The sequence below is a fragment of the Alexandromys fortis genome, unplaced genomic scaffold (genome assembly GCF_014885135.2).
Source record: "Alexandromys fortis isolate MF-2015 unplaced genomic scaffold, M_Fortis_MF-2015_v1.1 scaffold_256, whole genome shotgun sequence".
NCBI lineage: Eukaryota > Metazoa > Chordata > Mammalia > Rodentia > Cricetidae > Alexandromys > Alexandromys fortis.
Genome location: NW_026068135.1, coordinates 1,178,494 through 1,191,445, shown reverse-complemented (window position 1 = coordinate 1,191,445; position 12,952 = coordinate 1,178,494). Strand labels below are relative to the sequence as shown.

At 35.9% G+C, this 12,952-nt stretch overlaps 1 protein-coding gene across 1 annotated transcript in view; it reads left to right on the top strand.

The window, feature by feature from the left end:
* Pola1 (DNA polymerase alpha 1, catalytic subunit) overlaps positions 1–12,952 on the top strand; it is a 313,417-nt gene that overhangs the window by 193,544 nt on the left and 106,921 nt on the right. Inside the window, exon 35 of the mRNA XM_050126455.1 lies at positions 4,827–4,943. Coding sequence (XP_049982412.1) covers positions 4,827–4,943 — 117 coding nt within the window. The remainder of the gene's footprint in view (positions 1–4,826; positions 4,944–12,952) is intronic.

Here is a 12,952-nt window from a genome sequence, read left to right as displayed (position 1 = left end):
TATATTATACTTATATATATAGTCAGTTATAACTTAACAGTAATCCTCAATGCATTTACTGAACATTTTTTGAGGTTATTTTAGGGTTTTGTTGTTGTTTTGTTTTGCTTTTATCCTTTAAACAATTGTGATAAGCATTGTTTCTGCTTTATAGATGAGGAAACTGAGGTTCAGAGAGAGGTTTGGTGACTTACACAAAATTACCTAATAACATGTGAGGGTATGATGCTTAAAAGAGAGTCCATGCCCTAGAGACTAGCAAGAAAACTACTAAACCCTAACAAGGTTATTCTCCAGGGGCCAACTAGTAAGGAAGGTAAAATAAGGTGCTTAAGGGACAATGTGAACCAGTGTATGTTCTTTGTCCAGTGAGATAATGGGAGAAGTCCCAGTAGGTTGGGAAGTTTTTGTAGAAGAATGGACTTTTCATTAAAGCAATGGGTATTTTAGGAAGGGTATGTGGCCATGCAGTGTCAAGGTTAAGATAGAGGATAGTGTCAAAAGCAATCCAATGGAATAAGAATTATTTGTTAGGAATGTGAAAGCAGGGATCAGGATGAGGCTGTAAAGATTTGAAAGGAGACCGATGAGTGTGTTACTTGCTTTGAAGAGATGATATGGGATGAAGAGCCCTGGAGAACTACATTTGGCCCCTTTTTATAGTGGGTGTGGGAGAGAATGGGGTCAGGATAGCCAAGGCAGAGGCTACTGCAGCAGAGCAGCTTAAGATCAGCATTTTAGTAACTTTGATGCTAACTGGGCTGTAGATGAAAAAGATTAGTGGGATAAAATTGGTAACTGGCTGGTGATAGAAGAGGAGGGTAAGAGCTGCTTTGAATTTTTTCCTGTGAATTTCAGATCCAGGCCTTTTTGCTTTCTCTTTGTTTTTATTTTATTGCTTCTGTTTATTTGAAGAATTCTTTTTGAAGGCCCCCATGTACCACATTTCTAGATCTGGGTGGGATCTGCACCCATGAATCCTAAAACTGTAAATACACACAAGGGAATAACAGTTGGTGTTTTAGGTCCAACTCTCAAGAATGCCGCAGTTACAGGTGGAAAGTGATCCCTTTAGCTCGTGCAGACAGAAGTCATTTTAGTTGAGATCTCAGAGATATAATTTAGCAGTCAAAACTGATCAGTATTTGACACAATTTGGTACACAATGATTTTAAAGAATAGTATTGCTGAAATTAAACAACAGGGGATAGAGCTTTGTATGTTTAGACAAATGTTTGTTTTCCTGTTGGACAGGTTGACTTTACTTCTTTCATTTATAAACATGATTAAGCCAGGCAACTGAAAATGTGGTATCCTTATTCCTATTGCATGTGACAATTTGCATGCAACAGGACACAGTAGTGAGCTGATATGTTTGGATGGCAGATATCTTACAGTGGTTTTAAAGTGTTTCCTTGAAAATCCCTTTTCTTAGATTGGACTTCCCCGGAAATTACTCAAAACAGGTATCTTCTTCTATTGACTTCTCAACAGATTCTTGAGCTGTACGTATTATCCCAAGGGGGAAAATGAAAATGTTTAGTTTTGTCATTGTAAATGATAGTTTAAGGTCATATAGTATTCCTAGTGGTTTCATTTGCTTTGTTTCTGTTGCCCTTTACAAACGAAATTCCCTTTGATGATCTTGTAGTGGACAATTTGCCCCATCTTGTAATTTTTTTCAAAGTCCTGGAATATTTTTAACAGTATAAACGTTTATTGAAGTAAAACCTGCCATTCTTAACATTTCTTGAGGGAATAAAGTCTTAATCTAAATGTACTAGACAATATTGAATTGAAGCAAATCATATATTGAAAATGGCTTGTTTCTCCCATAAAAGAGTTTCATTTAAAATATATCATGTCCAAAAGCTTAATTTTCAAAATAAAACATGAGGTATAAAGAGTTACAGGTTTCTACTATTTTCTTCACTGACAGTTCACTTCACACGTTTATCAGCATACTTAATTTCCATGCATAATAGCACTAGTTTGTGTTGTCATTTGTAAAGGGAGATTAACAGATAGTAAGTACAGACAAACCCAAACAAGCACTGAATAGAAAGGTGACAAAGAAAGAAAGACCTCTTTAATGTTAATTATAACTAGTAGGAAGTGTAGACAAATTTATTATCTGCTTTCTATATGATTTGAAAGAACGATTAGTTGGTGATTCTGTCAGAGATAAACTTAGGTTTTTGCTTTTAAAATAGGTGAAATGACAACTTAACATCTTGTTGGTTGTCAGGTCACTTGGTGAATTGTGAAACAATAATGGAATCAAGTTTTGAAAACGTCTGAAAGGGACAAACTTTGAACATTATATTTTAAAGATTAAAAAACAAATTCCTGGGCTTGGTATCATATCTATCTATAATCCTAGGACTCAGGGAACAGCCTGGACTGTGTAGCCAGAACTTGTCTCAAAATTATTATTTTTGTTGTTGTTATGAACAATAATAATTTAATAACCAAGTTGTGTTCAGTACTTAATGATCTCTTGCCTCAAAATAGGATCCTCAGCTAGATGTGAGGACACTTACTTAGATCTTAGCTATTTTAAATACTAAGACAGGAAGAATATGAGTTTGACGTCACCTGGACCACGTAGAACAACCCCCCCCCCACCAACCTAAAAATTGAAGGTAGTTTTTTACCATATTTACCAAATAAAAAAATGTATTTTGTTAAAAGTTAGTGAATTACAGCTTTGCTTGGCAAGACTGTGAGCTAACTAAAGAGCTTCAGGTCTCAAATATATCCCTTGTCTATACAGAACTGTTATTCTTTCAGAGCATGCTTTCCTATTTAGACTATAGTTTCCTGAAACTCTGTGCTTGGTACCCCTTTGCCTGTTTACCATAATATTCAATAAAACTTTAGGCAAATATCAGAAGTTTCATAAGAATTTGTTTGATATTCGCCATCTGAAAAGTTCAGATTACAATTTAAAATAGTTAGCTTTGATTCACTGAAACATAGTTAAAAGGTTGGGTTTTTTTCCCTAAGGATAGAAAATTGAATTGGGGGGAGGCAGTGAATATATTCAAAACAGTGCACAACTCCCAAAGATCTAGTAATAAATTAATTTAGCTTACCGAATGAAGGTAGGAGTGAATTTCCTTTCAGCATATTATGACTAGATGAATTTTCTATTTTTTAAAGATAGCTTTTTTTTTTTAGTAAGTTGTACAAATGCACTTTGTTTTGTTTGAAAGCCATAAATGGAACTGTAAAAACCAATTCTTGGTGATTTCCTTTGAGTTTGTGTGTAGCTACTTTGAAGAAGGGCCTATTCTGGGGAATAAGGGCCAGCACAGCAGTGAGTAAGGGCATCCCTCAGAATTGGAAATGCCATGATATGAAGGTTAAAGAATACTAACTTAAGCAACATTCATGTGTATGTGTATACTGCTTTTATCAAGGGGTAAGACAAGCTGCTGAAACTAGCAAAAAGGAATGGAGTTATACAGGTTACTGATCCTTTCTTAGCTCAACCCTAGAGTGACTCTAGCCTCTATTCTTCGTCATGTGTGGATCTTTCTTCCAAAGTTGTCTTTCCTTTCTTTTCCACTAACCAAACTTCTGATCATTCTTCAAGTTGAAAAGTTACCATGTCTCTGAATGCCCTGACCCAGAGCCTTATAGGAAGGGACACTATGAGATAAGGGGACATGTCTTGCTTACTTACATGCCACAGCACCTCACCTTGCTTGGCCCAGCTTTACTGTGCCTCTGTAGTAATACAGTAGCACCAAAGCCCACAAGCCTTAGGGCTCAATTTGAACTTCTGAGATTTGCTCAACTCTATATGTGGTAGCTTGTCTTTCTATTGAACAGATAACATTTTATACTAAGTGTAATACTAATTCAAAATGGTAGACATACTGTATTGTATCACCATGAGAAAATTAAAAAAAAAAAAAAACAGGGAGAGTAACTGAAGAAGAAAAGGGGTGACAAATCTACAGGGCAGAGAAATAGACAATGGCTACTTCAAATCTCTGAAAAATAGTGGTTAAAGTTGTCTTGGAAAACATAGGAGCCAGTTTTATATCTCCAGAGAACACATGTAGAAGAATCTGTTTTAATTTAAAATCACATAATCACTAGCTTTATTAGGCATTTCTTTTATGGCAAGAGAACTTGTAAGTACTTTAAGTATGTTACATCACTATAGCAGGGCCTATACGATATGATACTGTTGTCATACCCTTTTCAAACAGAAGGTAACTAGCATACTTATGTAACAAGGCTATTGGGAAAGTCACTCATTTCTATACATTTGGTATAATGGTCTGAACTAAAACTGTTTGGTTTATAGTTTATGTATAATAGTAGTTTTAATTGGGAGATTTTGATGGGGGGCATATATCCCTTAAGAAAAGGGAGAACATTTCATGGGAATCACTCTTGGTTTTTTTTTAAGATTTAATTTTTTTTATGTGTGGGAGTATAATTTGCCTGCATGTATGTAAATATATCATGTATGTGTGTAGTGCCAAGAAGCCAAAAGCAGGTGTCCGATCCCTGGAACTGGAGTTTACAGATGGTCATGAGCTCCCATGTGGGTACTGGAATCAAAACTGTGGTCTCTGGAAGAAGTCAGCGTGCCTCACTACTGAACCCTCTCTCCAAAACCATGTTTTTCCTAATTTTTAAGTTTGGGGCATACATCTAATTAGCTTGTCCAAAGAAGTGAGTTAACCAAACTATTCTGCAATCTCTAAGGAAGGTTGGAATAAATCCTTGATAACAGAAGGGTTTATTAGTTTCGGTGTTGAGTGGTGATTATAATGCCAGATTTTTCTCCCTTTTCTCTCTAGTGCTGGTTGATCTGTGAGGAGCCGACATGTCGCAGTCGCACTCGACGTCTTCCCCTTCATTTCTCCCGAAATGGGCCTCTTTGTCCGACCTGCATGAAAGCTGTACTTAGACAAGAGGTAACTATCTCCTAATGGCTTTCTCCCCTCTGTGGCATTAAGTTGTTTATCAATATATGCATAGATCATTGGTTCTTAAGCAAGACTTAGTATATTCACCCGAGGGATAGTGCATACTGCCATTAGTGACTCCCAACTGTGGAACATGGAGTATGAAAACTCCTTTCTGGTAATTAAAATGCCTTGCCTCTTATGCCCCCGTTGAGTACCTTCAGTCCAACAGCAGTTTCCAAACTGGTGAACAGAATGTTTGCAGGTCTTTGGAGCAGAAAGTGTCTTATGATTAATTACTATGTATTACTAAGCTACTGACCAAACTTAAACTAGCTTCTATAAATCATATAGGAACTTGTAGTGGGCTAACACACAGTTCACTTAAAGAGAATGTGCTATTTTTTTAAACTTTATATAGGCTTTTGCAAGGGGTTTTGCTGAGAAGGTGAATACAAAAGCAACATTCTATCCCTAACTTTTGATGTAAAATCTTTTCTATGAAAAAGGTCTGATTTTAGGAAAGTATTTTGTTGTATTGTCTATTTCTCTATTCTTTTACATATCTTTGTGTAATTTTGACTGCAGTCACAATGAAGATGTGCTTTATAGTTATCAAGCGTTTTTTTGTGTAGTTACTTCATTCATTACATGCAATTTAACCATACTTCTCACTGTTAGGCTACTTTTCAATAGCTCTATACTGAAAATTTATGAGTATTTTCCCACTTAAATGATTATTATTCTTTATCTCAATTGTTTCATAAGGGTGGTGTATTATCTAAGTGTCTAAGTAAATATAGTAGTGTTTTATATTGCTACATAGCTTTCCTGATGGCTATCCAGGTTTTTACTGTATACAGATACCTTGTGAATATACTGGGTATAACAGCCTTTTACACATTTGGACATTACCAATAACTTATTTTTAAATAACTGGATAAATATTAAATGTTCCTTTCCTTTGTTCCTTTCCTTACTTTCTAAAACTTTGATAATTATATAGGTTTTTTTTAAATGTCGAACATGTGATAATTAGCTGTCCTGGTGAATTATTTTTACATCAGCCTCAAGGCTTACATCAACAGGTATAAAAACAGAACAAAGGTATATGGATGTAGGGTGTCTCATTAATCTAGTTGTAAGTTCTATAGTGGGTCTCAACCTTCCTAATGAAATGACCCTTTAATACAGTTCCTCATGTTGTGGTGACCCCCTAACCATAACATTATTTTGTTGCTACTTCATAACCATAATTTTGCTACTGTTATGAATTGTAATATCTGTTATGCAGAATATTTGATGTGATCCCCAAGGATTCGTGACCCACAGGTTGAGAACCACTGCTCTAGGAGAATCATTTTGCTTCCTGAGCTGATTTTGCCTTTGAGACTCATCAATTTAAGTTTAATGAAAATTGAATTGTTTTGTAGAAAGTCTTTTATTCTTCAAGTCATGGTGAAAGAAGGGAAAAAGAAATACGTAGCTATAGAATTATTAAGTTTGTGATAAACTTTTGTGGTAATGTTGGTGTAGTTTAATATACTATCTTAAGCTTTTTTGTCCTTTTTAATGAATGAAATGTATTCAAGCATTTCAAAGTGACTTCCTTTTTACTTTATATCCTATCCTTCCCCAAACTATGGCATTTTAGTTAGATATTTACTACAGACTAAGCTACCTATCCCCAGGAGAAGCTTTGCTAGATTGGCTGCTCAGACATGACTCTGGAATTCACTGTTTCAGAGCACTCTGCTTAGTGAAACTGCCCTTAGTCTTTCCTAACAGGAGGTTTGAATGACTCAGCTCATTTTTCTGTACTTCATTTGAATTGCTAGTGATGAGTTTGGAAAGTAATATTTATGAGGTTTCTGAGCTTTTCTACTAGGAATAAAAATATTAATCTTTTCAGAGACACCTGAGAAATTGCTGTACAATGAGCAGCATCACTTTAGTTTCTGTAGTTTTTTTCAAAGTATCTGTTTTACAAGATTATACACATCTCACCAGGTGTGGTGACATACCTTTAATCCCAGCCCATAGGAAAAAGAGACAGGCAGATCTTTGAGTTTGAGGCCATTCTAGTCTACAGAGCAAATACCAAGATAGCCAGCCAGGACTACACAGAGATACCCTTTCTCAAAACGTTTGCTTTTTTTTTTTTTAAAAAAAAAAGGAAAGAAAGACGAGATTATAAGCTCTCAGATGCTGAGTTTCAACTATATCTTTTATTTAATGATTTTTACCAGGTGTAGTCCTGCATTACAGCTGAAAGACTTTTTCTGTCCCATCTGGTTCTGTTGGAATAGTTTCTCTCCTGCCCACAGGTCCCCACTCAGAGACTTAATTATAATTGCTTTGCTGATGGCTCGGGCTTCTTACTGGTTAGCTCTTACATATAAATTAACCCATTTCTAATAATCTGTGTGTTGCTATGTGCTCTATGCCTTGCTGGTAATGCTCTGGCATCTTACTCCTCTGGCCGCTGCTAGCACCTCTCCAACTCCTCCTCCTAGCTATATTCTGCCCTGCTATAGGCTAAAAAAGCTTCTTTATTAGCCAGTGGTAATAAAACATTCACAGAATGCAGAGGGGAATCCTACATCACTGCATGCTTATAATTCTAACATAGTCTGAGACAGGACTATCATTATTAAGGACGTTGTACTATGAAGATCTCATCTCAAAAAGTTTTATTAAACACCTACTATATCCTGTAAAATTTGCTCAGTGTTGGGGGCAAAATTTATAAATGTTCTACATTTTCTTACTTCTAAACAGATGAATGAAGAAAATATGGTATGTCTTCACAACAATGAGGTTTTATTTAGCCATACAGAAGAATGAAATAATGTAATTTGTTATGAAAATATGTGGATGGTGTCGGAGGTCCTTCTGTCTATGTGTTGCTTTTGTTGATTAATGAATAAAGAACTGCTTTGAACCTTTGGTAAGGGCAGAACAGAACTAGGCAGGAAAAGCTAGAGCGAATGCCGGGAAAAAGAAGGGCGGAGTCAGAGAGAAGCCATGGAGCTGCCGGAGACAGATGCTGGGAACTTTAGCTGGTAAGCCACTGTCATGTGACAATACAGAGATTAATAGAAATGGGTTAAATTAAGATGTAAGAGTTAGCCAGTAAGAAGCTAGAGCTAATGGGCCAAGCAGTATTTTAAATAATATAGTTTCTGTGTGATTATTTCTGGTCTAAGCTAGCTGGGCAGCCAGGCACTAATGAGCAGCATTCTCCAACAGATTGGCTCGCTAACATGGTTAACTATATCCACATAAAACCAGAGAGGACTTGAAAAGAAATTCTAGACACTATAAAACAAACTTTAACCACATTTTTTTTTTCCCAAATGGTCTTTGCTTGAGGCGGCATGCCGCAGTTCCTTTAAGAGAGGTCTTACTGATTCAGTGGTAGCAGCCATATGATTTCAAAATGGCAGCTTCCTGGCCATGGGCCATGCTGTTAGCACAAACTCTGACTCTTACAGGAAACTGAGCATTTGGATAGGGTTTGTGAGCAGAGTGTCTCAGTTTGTTTGGTGGCTATGTTGACCTTCTCAGAGGCGCAAGTAGCTCGGCCATTCTGGACTGGTGGGGTAAGCAGGAAGTACCGTATATACCCTAGTGATGGCACATCTTAAGTTTTAAGAAGTGTGGTGCTTTGGGAGCACATTCAGCTCCTTCAGCCTGTGGAGCTGGAGATTATCATGTTAAATGAAACAATTCAAATTTAGAAAGACAAATATTTCATATTTCCCATATATGGGCTCTGGTTTTAAGACAATACCACAAAGAGTGAACAGGGAGCATCTGTATAATTTAATTACATTGTAAGCATGCATGAGAATGTTGCAATAAAATCCATTATTTTATACATGTACTACTAGGAAGTTAGAAACCAGTTTAACATAGATTGTATAAAATTGTTACCTATGGGCAAAAAAAAAATGCCATTTATAAATTGAACAAATCACAATCTATTCCTAGTACCAGGCTAGTGGAAACTTCAGACAGGCTCAAGTTTGTGGTAAAACACTAGCTGTTTAATTTGCCTGTCTCTTCCTCACCTAATAAATCTTTCACTTAGTCCTGGGTTGTAGTTGACTTGAGCACTTCTGAGGTTGACTTGGAATATGCCAGTTGTCTCTCCTTAAGACTCTTGATTGCTTGAGTAATGAGCAAATAAAAACTCGAACAGTTTTGTTCCCAGGGCTTTGGACATATCCTTTCTCTCTTCTTGGGTACATTAAAATATATTTTCTGTACCCTAAAATTTCTTTGGCCTTATGGTAATTTAATGGTATACAAGTTGCTGCTTATTTAAAATACTGTGATTCTTCTTTACTTTAAATTCAGAAGTTAAGTTTCACACATATTTATAGTACTAAATAATGAGATCTTCATCCTTTGTCCTGGTGACAGAACTTGAGTTCATCTAAATTAGATGGTAAGTATTTTAATAAAGACACGGTACTTTTCTTCTTAACATGGCCAATGTACATGGCTAGGGACTGAACCACAGGAAATTCTGTGTTACATAATTCATCTCCTTGGGTAATGGTAGTAATATATGATGAGAATGAACAGCTCCTAGGGCAGAATTACTATAGTAGAGCTCTTCATTCAGTTGTTTTTTTAACTAAATTTTCTTGAAGGCTACTTCTAAGGGAACCATTGACGTGACCTTCGTTTCTACTTTGGGACAGTCCTCAGGTTTCTCACATTTACCCTTTGTTTTCAAATTACTAAAATCCTTTCTGTCACCATCAGTATCATTAAAAAAAACTTCTGTTCTTCAAAGAAGAGGGGAGATTGTGAATTCAAGACCATCATATGGTTATGACCTCAAAACGGCTATGCTTAAACAAGTTGTTGTTTTAATGAGTAATTAAGTGCATAAAAATGTTGCCAAGCTACTTGGGCAGTGTTTCATTCCTATGTAAGAAAAATGTAGGAAAATATTAGCTATCTCTTAAGCTATTATTCATGAAATAGGCAGGGAGGAGAGGACCTTCAAGCTTATAGGGAAATCTGATACATTGTTACCAAGGCATTATTGGTGTTTCAGTAGAGAAAGGTTTTACTGTGACCAGCATTTTAGAGTTCTGTAGTTTTGGTAACTTAAACAAGAAGATTTCTGAATTTTTTTATATAGCTTTTCTAGTACCAAGTGAGTACTCAACCTTTTTTTTCAATGTGATTTTTTTCTTTCTATTATGACAAAGTTAAAATAACATAAAATTAACCATTTAAAGATAAACAATGCTATGGGGACCTTGGGAGAGGGTTAAAGTGGAGAGGAGAGGCAGGGAAAGGAGCAGAGAAAAATGTAGAGCTCAATAAAAAAGATAAACAGTACATTTCCATTTAGTATGTTCATGTGTTATTACTGCCATGTCTGTCTAATTCCAACCCTTTTATCACTCCAGTAGTAAATGTTATACCTATTCTACATCCTCCTCTTCTCCTAACTAACTATAGTAAACTGCTTGTCTGCTTTCAGTCTCAGCCATTTGCCTATTCTGAAGATTTCATAGACGTGAAATCAGGTGATGTTATCCTTTGTGTCTGGCTTCTTTCACTAAACATATTGTTTATTTTTATATCATGTATGAATTTTCATTCGCTTTTGATAGCCAAATAATATTTAATCAAACCCAGATGGAATGTTCATCCATTCATTTGTTGATGAACATTTTGATTTACTTTCAATTTTTTTTATTAAATAAAAAGGTCTTATATGTTGCCTGAGTTGTGACACTTACCTCACTTACTAGTCTTATTTTCAAGAGAAGTATTACATGAATCTAGACCTATCCCCCTGTCCTTACTCAGCACTTATATGCTCATTCTTAGAGTTTGTATCCAAGAGTTCAAAACAATATACAGCATTTAAAGTACTATTGCTGGAACCAATACAGGAAGAATAAACCTGCCATTGCCACCTTTTCTAGATACATCTGTTTGGGTTGTATTAACCCTCTTAAACTTTCCACTGGTAGGTCGTGTCCTGTGATGTTTTCCTGGACTCATGGCTTATTAGTAGTAGACCTCAATGTATAACTCTTAACTGGTGGTGTATTAACAAAGTACCTTAAACCAGATGGCTTAAAATGGGTGACATTGGGATAGGAGTATATAACTCATTGGGTAGAATGCTTGCTTAGCAAATGCAAGATCATGGGTTGGCAATTCCTGGTACCACAAAATAGAAATCTCAGAAATGTATTACCTCATCATGCTAGATGTCCTGTATAAAGTATGAGTGTCATCACAGCCATTCTCCTAAACTTTCCTCTTCTAGCATTTGCTAACTTTTGATGTCCGTTGGCTCTGTACATATTTTATTCTAATCTCTGCTTCTTTTGCAAAACAATCACCTTCACTCTACATGTCAATTGTCTCTTTTCTTTTCATAAGGACACCAGTCATACTGTTTAAAGGCCCCACTAATTCACTCCAATTTCACCCTAACTTGACTTTTTTTCTTTCAAAACCATAGTTTAAAATAAAGATTGTTTGTGGATAATTGAGCTTAACACTTCAGCATATGTTTTTGAGGGATATATTTTTACCTGTAACAATTAGAAATTATATTGGGATATATTTTTGCCTCTAATACTTATGAATTGTATTGAGCTGAAGGTAATGAATACCAAAACTAACATTGTCTTAAAAAGAACAGACATTTAATTCCCAATCTAAGACTGCATATTTTTAAACACATAACAGAAATTCAGTTATGAACTATTTTTGATTCTCCTGTGATTCTTCCATCCCTTCATCATCTGTCAACAGCAGCACCAAATTGTTATCTTGAAAGTCACAGCACAGTTCAGTGAGGCTGTATAGACTTGTTCAAGACATCACAGGGTAGAATAGTGAAGAAAAGACTGATGAGTCGAAAGAGTATACCTCCTTTGGGGCTGGAGAGATGCTCAGTGGTTAAGAGCTCACTACTCTTCCAAAGACCCTAGTTCAGTTCTTAGCACAAATATCAGACAGCACTATGTTTAACAAAAACCTAACAAATGTTGTAAAGTCCTTGCTTTGCAAGATCTCTCAGCCAATCACTATCCCATTGTGGATAGTAAGGATCTTAGTTCTGCTTTCGATAAAGTGTTTTGCCTTCAAGAGTTCTGATGTTGTGAATAGTTTCCTTTCTTTTATCTTTCTAAAATATTGATTAACATGTTGAAGTAGAGAGACACCTTCTTCCTGGTAGACACTGCACCATTTTCATCAGCATCCTTTGTATAGAAATTTTCTACCAGTTGCTAATTACATTTGCTTTTAACTTGTAATTGTCCTCAAGGATTATGCCCAAAGGTTTCTTCCAAGGCAAATTCACATCATTTTGATGAGCTGCTGATGCTGTCATAGTTTTATAATTATGTTGGTCCTTAGACAGAGAAATTATGGAATCTGCCCCCTTTGACTGGTCATTTCAGCAAAAATGAGTCTTTTTATTCATTTTATTCTATAATCAAGTTGCTCTAGAGGATGAATAACACACACACACACACACACACATCTTTCCTCAACTGTGACTATATAATGATCCTGTTCATGGGGTATCTAAATATCAATTCTACATTTAGCATTAAGTTGTATAATGTGGTATACTTTGCTGATAATTGTTAACTAGTTAGAACTACCAAAGTAGACATCCATAAAAAGAAAAAAACCCTACTATGGAAACTTATATGAGGAATTGTGATCACTCATACTGGAAAGAAATGGAAGCTCACCCTTTCAACAAAGTAGAAGATCCAGACCCTGCTTCTAATAGGCCTGTATTCTAATGTGGGAGGTAGGGAAATCCAAATTACCGAGATACCAGTGGTCAAAGCGAAAAGGAAACAGCAACAGCTTTGTGATATTAGAGCTTCCATTCAATAAGGTGGAAAAGATAATGGAGTGATGAAGGATGACACTATTTGACTAGAGCATTGGTTCTCAACTGGGGCACATTCCCCCTCTTGGCCCCAGTACATTTTGAGTGGTCA